The sequence below is a fragment of the Quercus suber genome, unplaced genomic scaffold (assembly GCF_002906115.3).
Source record: "Quercus suber isolate HL8 unplaced genomic scaffold, Cork oak 2.0 scaffold_725, whole genome shotgun sequence".
In the NCBI taxonomy this organism is placed as follows: domain Eukaryota; kingdom Viridiplantae; phylum Streptophyta; class Magnoliopsida; order Fagales; family Fagaceae; genus Quercus; species Quercus suber.
The window spans coordinates 182,965-190,933 of NW_027070165.1; the positions used below are offsets into that span (position 1 = coordinate 182,965).

Genomic DNA, 7,969 nt, shown 5'->3' on the forward strand with positions numbered 1-7,969 from the left:
TTTCCTGGATTCATACCTTATCACATGTCACCGTACATATCATATATACCTTCATGTACTTGATAACGTGCCAATAAAACTTTTCTTTGCTTGATTTCTAAAACCAACATTAAACAAAAGTATGTTGACAAATAGAAGCATAAAAAGAATGTCATGCACTGTATATAAATACCCTTAACTGCCAATTCCGTTTCATACCAACTACCTCTCTCAAAGATAAAAAAACAAATAATAGAAATGGCTAAGCTTACTTTCTCTTGTGCTTTTCTCTTCCTTTTCTTCATATCCTTCTTTGTTCAATCATCAAATGCAGCCTATAATGTGATCAGTTTTGGTGCAAAGCCAGATGGAAAAACTGAGGCAACACAAGCATTCCTCAAGGCATGGCAAGCAGCATGTAACTCAGCCATAGCCTCCACCATTTACATCCCAAAGGGGAGGTTCTTGCTGAAAGCAACTGTTTTTAGCGGTCCATGCAAGAACAGAATTACAGTTAAGATTGATGGAACACTTGTGGCTCCAACTGATTATCGTGCACTTGGGAATTCAGGGTACTGGATTTTGTTCATTAAGGTTGATAGAGTTGCTGTTTATGGTGGCGCTTTGGATGCAAAGGGGGCTGGCTTTTGGGCTTGCAGGAATTCTGGAAAAAGTTGCCCAGTTGGTGCTAGGGTACGTTAATTACATAACTTACATCCAAAAAATAGTAAAAATCATCTCTGTTCTGCTTTATGTTTATCAATCACAGAATACTATGCGTCGAATTTTTATTTTATTTTTAAATTTGATTATTTTTCTTTAATAAAGTTACAAGGTGTGATTAATTAATATAAAACGGAACACTCAAAATAAAACAACTTATTTTTATTCCGGAAAAAAGGTAAGTGTTATTTTGTCATATTTTGAAGATTTGAAAACAAGCTAATTGACTTTAAGCCCACTAATTAGTTCTGACCATTTCTTTTTTTAATATATATACTTTTTTTTTCTTATAAATTAAGAAATTTTGTCATTGAGATTTTTTTAAGTAAGCATGTACTTGTGTGTATATATATACATTGAGATTACAGTCTGACTTCTCTTATCAATAGTTTTTCTGCCTCCTTCCCTAGTTGAATTGCCCAAAAGTTATATCGAATTTCGAAAATTAAGTGGACTGACGAGCATATTAATGTTCTTGTATATATCAATAAATTCCTATAACTTATTTTAACAATACAATTTGTTTGTCGATGCAGTCAATAACATTCAATTGGGCAAACAATATTGTGGTCAGTGGCTTAACGTCGATCAACAGTCAGCTTACTCACCTTGTAATCAACAGCTGCAACAATGTGGTGGTCCAAAATGTGAAGCTTTTCGCTCCCGACCTAAGCCCAAACACGGATGGTATTCATGTGCAGACCTCAACCGGAGTTACAATCAAGGGAAGCACCATGCAAACTGGAGACGATTGCATATCAATCGGTCCAGGCACAAACAACTTGTTGATGAGCAACATTAAATGTGGCCCTGGTCATGGTGTAAGGTACGTAAGCAGATATTCTTAAAATTAACCTATACAAAAATAATAATAATAATAATAACATTAGGTATGGATTTTACTACAAAATATTTACAAATTTACGTTCTATCTATGCACTCAAATCAAATAGCAATTTATTATTGTTTTTAAGAAGAGTTTGTGGTGTGCTTTATTTTAAAATATCATTTCATCTCCCTTGCGTGTGCATTTGTTCTCAAAAAAAAAAAATCAATTAAAAATTTACTAATTAATTAATTATAATAAAAATTATAGTAACAATATTTGTAATATCTCTAATAATAATTTCCTATTTATTAAAAAAATAAAAATTTGGTCAGACAAACCAGCAAGCGAGGCCCAATTTAATTATGGAGTCAGAGGCATTGCAAGCCCTACCAAGTCATAACATTGGGGCCTTACAGGCCCAAGATTATAAATAAATATTAGGATGAAAACTTCAACTCTTTAATAATATTTTTTTGGCTGATTAAAACAAAGATATTCATTGCCAAAGTCACGAAGAACATGCATTAATATCAAATTGATTATATATGTTTGTTATGCCTGTTACAGCATTGGTAGCTTGGCCAGGGAACTCAACGAAGCTGGCGTCCAAAATGTAACGTTAACGGATGCAGTATTCACTGGATCAGACAATGGAGTAAGGATCAAGTCATGGGCCAGGCCCAGCAATGGGTTTGTCCGGAACATTCTTTTCCAAAACATTGTTATGAGAAATGTTGAGAACCCCATAATCATTGATCAGAATTATTGTCCTCAAAACCAAGGTTGTCCTCTACAGGTAAATTATTAACCATGATCTTCTTATGATAATATAGTTGTACATTCAACAATGGAGGTCAATTATATATTTCATGTTCTTCATTAATTCTATGCTTTTCTTAATAGAGCTCGGGTGTGAAGATTAGTGAAGTGACATACAGAAATATACAAGGCACATCAGCTACAGCAGAGGCTGTGACATTCGATTGCAGTCCAAGTAGTCCTTGCAGAGGGATCAAATTGCAAGACATCAAGCTTACTTACAACAATAGGGCAGCAACATCATCGTGTAAGAACATTGGTGGAACAAGCAGTGGAGTACTCGTGCCAGGGAGTTGCCTATAATTAAGATTACATGTTCGTGAACCATTTGTGTACATAATATATTTCCATGTGTGAGTCAAGAAATAATGTAGTGGGTGTGCACACCACATGGAAGCACATATTAAAGCTTCCATTGTTGAGTACTGTCGGGTTACTTGTTAAATTTAATCCAAACGAAAAAGTGCAGCAACACTTTTTTTCTATTTTTTACTTTTTTTTTGGGTCAGTGAGAACCAATTATATCTGAGTAATATATGGGGGCATGATGTTGTGTTGCATATCCGACTCAAATTGCAGTGATGTAATCGACTATTCTCTTATTTGAGTTCCCAAGAGATCAATCTGTTCATATATGGAATCTTAAAATAAAAGCTTTTAATAATTTGTTGTAGTCCCTTAGGTTCTACAATCATAAAACAAATATCAATAACTTTAAAACACAATATCTTCGGAGTCAATATTAATATTATTTGTCGTAATTGTTGCATAATAAAAGTGATTTATTTTAATTATAACTTAATGTAACAAATTACAGTGTCTCATCTATTAAGAGTTAGAAATAATTTACTTTGTGAAGTAAAAGTTGCAGGGTATGATCAAAATCACAAATGCTGATTCAGAGTTGGCTTTGCTCCAATTCAACCTATATATGTGCCTCCAAGCAAAATGAAGTTGGCGTCTGATTTTCCTTGGGGCTCATAGTCGTGGGTCCTAGTTTAGGCTGGACTCCATTCTCATAAAGGGTTTTGATTGTCCAACTTTGACTAGACAACGATAGTTACAGATTAGAGAGAGTATAAGGTTCCTCTGACCATGAAATTGAAACCTAACACATTGTACACGTGGTTAGATACAGGGTCCCACCAGTCAATCTCCTTTCCTACTTCTCACATGCTATTGTGGACTTCTTGTCAGTGGGCTAATCTGTCATGCATGTTAAATAAGAAACCTCTTTCCATTGGGCTCGTTAAGAGAAGTATAACATATTATAGTAATATCAATTCATTATTTATTTTAGTATTTTTTACTTAATAAATAAGTTATAAATGTTTTAAAAAATTATATTAGATTACTCTAATGAATAATTAATTTATCTTCCTGATAGTATAAAAGATTGTGATTAATTTATTAAAGTAGTTTGATGTAGTTTTTTGAAACAAGTATCACTCATTTATTGAGTAAGAAAATATCAAAACAGATACTGAGTTGATATTACCGAAACATAGTATACTTTCTCCTACTCGATTTAAAAACTTCATGCGGGTCGCTACAGCTTAAAAAGTTTGTTTATTTTACTATTTAGTTTATTTTTATTATTATTTATAGGCTTTGTTGCATTTTTTGTACTATTTATGAGTTTTATTGTACTATTTTAGTTAATTTTTATCTTTATTTATAATAATTTCAATAAAAAAATTTCAATTTTAACAAAATAAGTAAATTTCAAACAGAGTCTTCCTCTCTTTTGAGGGGCTATTTTGGGTTCAAATTCTGAGACCCTTTTGCTTTCTTCCTTTCCAACCTTTTGGAATTGAAATTAAAGAATGGTTAACTAAGACTGTTCACTATTTGACATCATATCCAACTTGTTATCTTTCTCAATTATTGTTGCTTTGATTTATGGTATCACATGTAACACTTCAGCAATTTGACGTCATAGAATGAAATTTTTTAGCCGGCCAGACCAGTCAATAAAGGATGCACTTTGCAAAAGTAAAAAAACACCATCTCTACTTGGCATGGTTACATGATCATAAGTCATCGTCCCCAAACAAAGTTTAGGTACATATCAACTCGTAGATTTAAAAATGATAATGAAAACGTCAAAAATGTAATATGAACACTAGCTTGTAGTGTATTGATTAATATAAATAGATAACAATAAGACCAGGAAAATGCTAAAAAGTCAGCAATATTAGGCCAACGGTTAAATGAGCGTGCATGATGAATGTGGTTTACAAAGACATTACATATGGACATGTTAAGGTATAGTGATCGACTTTGATTATTCGAGAACTAGCTAGAAGGGACCGAGAGAGAAGACAATTAACCATGGAATATATGGCTGCTTGTGATCTAAGATATTTTTTATTTAAACAATGTTACTCTCAGTCCCCACACAATTACTATTGATTGACCTTTTGAACATTATATATTGTGCGGTATGGGTTTTCCATGGGGCCACAGAATAAATATCTTATCATCAAAGTCTGGTTGGGTGGAGTTCCTTTTGGAACATTTTTCAAGCAATGTTTTTATTTATTTTTATATATCACTCGTATTTTGATGGGTTATCACTTATAATCATGGTAACAATACATTGATTAAGACATCATTCGAACCCATCAGCTTCTGCCAAAAATCATATATGTGTATATATATATATATATGAGGTGGGTTCAAATTACACTTGATGTAACTTTAAAGAGTTACACTTTTTCTAAACCATTGAATTTAAGTAGATCCAACGGTAAAAAAAATGCACTCATTAAATGATATAAGAATTATTATTAATAAGTTATAATTGTCTGTTTGGCGTCAGTTTATAAACTTAATTTTTAGTTTTTAATTTTTATGTACAGTTTTTAAAAATTTTATTTTTCTTTTCTCTTTTAAAATTTTTTAAAATAAAAATATATTTTAGCACAATTTCAATTAAAAAGTTTCAACAAAAATTTAGATAAAGAGTAGAAACAAACACGCATTCGCTTTACTTTTTCTAACTCTAATTGATAACACAAGGATGTTTTTGCTTTATGCATTATCGTTTGGTGATTTTGTCCTCTATAGCCTATAGGCAACTTCTACGAAGCACCCCAACTGCCTTTTAAAGCGACTTCTAAAAATAGCGTCACGTTCTTATATCATTGAAAGTTTTGAAAGCTTCTCCACACCAATACGACAAATATTTACACCATAGATTTATAAAATATTGTGCACAATCTTCGAAAATCTCCGGGTCTACCCATAAAGAAAAAGTTTAAATATAGCACAATATTCATATCAAAAATTATTTATTGCAGCATAATTTTGGATTAAGAGAATCCACGTGGATATCCTATCTCGGAAGAAAGATTGTGCATGAAACTATGAAAGCACCTCTTTAACCAAAAAAAAAAACTATGAAAGCACCTCAATGAGTTAATTTTCAATCATTTTGAGGTATCTAATTCAAATTATTGATACTTTATTTAGAACATGAGAGAATAACTCAATTAGAAAAGGATCATTTAGGTCATATTATCGTTCTAAGTCATATTATAGTTCGATTACCAAATTGATTATAAAATTTGAGTAGGGAAAAACCCAACCAAGTAAAAGTAAGTACCACAAAATAACCTATACAAACTATAAAGAGGAATCTTAATTGAGGATAGTTATGAGTCTACCTTCACTTTCATCATATTAATTCTTATTATTAAGAACTTTTTTAATTTAGGTATCGAAGATATTGGGCCAGTACTACACCAGTGTCCCTCACTTTTATCCTTTTTTAGCAATCATTTTGCGTCATTTGATCCCCTAATTAAGTAATACGACCAAATAAGTACCAAGGCTTGAGCACCAAATCTAGAGAGATTGTTACTCTCCATTATGGGAAGTAAAGTTTACATGTACTTATAATTATAGATATGATGGGGCAGTTATATCCACCATTAAGGAAATTAAAGCCACAGTGAATAATGACTAAAAGTAAAGAATTACCATACAAAAGAACCTATATGAAGCGAAATCATGATAAAAATAAAAAATTAAAAAAATTAAAAAAAAAAAAAAAAAAAGTATGAAACTACTTTAACTCTAATTAGATTAATTATTTCTATTGGTAACTTTTTAACTTAGGGTCCGTTTAGGAAATGCGTTTGAGCTATTTGGCCAATACCAAATCTGTGGCTCCGAAGTCTTTTCTTGCATATGTGTGTGGATGATAAAAGCTCAAGGTCATTTTGGTACACCAAGAATGGTACAAGTCTACAAGTGATATTGTACTTATAAACAGTACCGTTACCACCACCAAGTTTTTTTCCTTGGCATCAAATGTGATATAACTTGTCCCTTAGAGGGGTTCCCAACTAGCTAGGAAGAGTGCTTAGACTGTCAAGGCAAATATAGCTTGTCCTTATAATCGATAACGTTACCACCACCAAGTTTGCTTAGGTCATGATGATCTCCAAGACTGACACATGCCCAAGGGGTATAAATAACGTCTTATTCATTAAGAGCATTCACACTCCAAATGCCAAATGCCAAATGTAAGCATTTTTTAGCATTTAAGCCCAAAATCCCCACTCCATCAGAACTTGTAAAAGTCAAGTATTGCAAAAAATTTTACAATACTGCTATAGTGCAATTCTACGTGTAGAATTGCATTGTAGCGATATTGTAAAAAAAATATTATTATTTTATTCTACTTTTTAATTCTCGAAATTTCTCTCTCCTCTCTCTCATTATTTCTCTTCTCTTCTCTTCTCTCTCTTCCTTCCCTCTTTCTCATCTGCTCTCTCCTCTCTTCAGATCCACACACCATCCTCCTCCCAAATCCAAATTCACACATCAATGATCAAACTTAAACAAAACCACATCAGAGACACCATCAGACACCATCCTTCTCCTCTCTTGTGTTTTGTGTTCTGGGTTTTGTGTGTGTGTGTATATGTGTTGTTTTTTTTTTTTTTTTCTTTTTTTTTTCTTCTGTTTTGACTGATGCCTATAGAAGAGCTGGGTATGGCTGAGATTGGTTCATTTTTTTCTGGTGGGTTGCAATTGGAGTTGTGTTTTGGGTTTTAGAGTTCTGGGTTCCTTTTTTTTGTTTTTTTTTTTTTTTGTGACTGATTCCTAAAGAAAAAGGTGGGTATGGCTGAGATTGGTGGGTTTGGATCATGGAGATTGGTGGGTTTCTTGGTGGAGATCGATGGGTTTCTGGATCAATGCTGTGTGTGGGGCTTCATCAGTAGCTCCGATGGTGGGGTTTTGGCTTAGTTTGAACTGATGCTTTGATCGATGGGTGATTTGGTGGATTTGCTACTTTGTTCTTCGCTGTTTTTTTTTTTTTTTTCTTTTGAGAAAAATCTTAGCTAGGTTCTTGGTGGTTAAATAATGGGTTTTGGTGTGGTGGTGCCTATTGTTGGTGGTGGTGTGGCTGAGACATAGAGAGAGGCAGTGAGGAAAAGTGACAGAAATTAGGGATAAAAGAAAGAGGGAGAGAATTTTATATTTTTTTTATTGTATAATTTATATTATTTTAGGGTATATTTAGTACGCTATAATAGCTCCTGTAATAGAATAATTATTCATGTGTAATATCAATTCGATCATTTGGTTCCATCTTTATTACAT

The 7,969-nt window shown here is 32.7% G+C and overlaps 1 protein-coding gene across 1 annotated transcript; it reads left to right on the forward strand.

Annotated features, from left to right (window-relative positions):
- The first annotated feature begins 200 nt into the window (after nt 1-200).
- Nucleotides 201-2,835, forward strand: LOC111984589 (polygalacturonase). The gene is made up of 4 exons (XM_024016215.2): nt 201-672; nt 1,239-1,528; nt 2,099-2,327; nt 2,435-2,835. Exons 1-4 carry the CDS (start codon nt 238-240, stop codon nt 2,651-2,653), a joined length of 1,173 nt encoding a protein of 390 aa, XP_023871983.1. The 5' UTR covers nt 201-237; the 3' UTR covers nt 2,654-2,835.
- The last annotated feature ends 5,134 nt before the right edge of the window (nt 2,836-7,969 follow it).

Coding starts and splice junctions, on each gene's coding strand:
- LOC111984589 (XM_024016215.2), top strand. CDS start 238: ATGGCTAAGCTTACTTTCTCTTGTGCTTTTCTCTTCCTTTTCTTCATA. Junction 1,529..2,098: donor GGCCCTGGTCATGGTGTAAG/GTACGTAAGCAG, acceptor TGCCTGTTACAG/CATTGGTAGCTTGGCCAGGG. Junction 2,328..2,434: donor ACCAAGGTTGTCCTCTACAG/GTAAATTATTAA, acceptor TTTTCTTAATAG/AGCTCGGGTGTGAAGATTAG.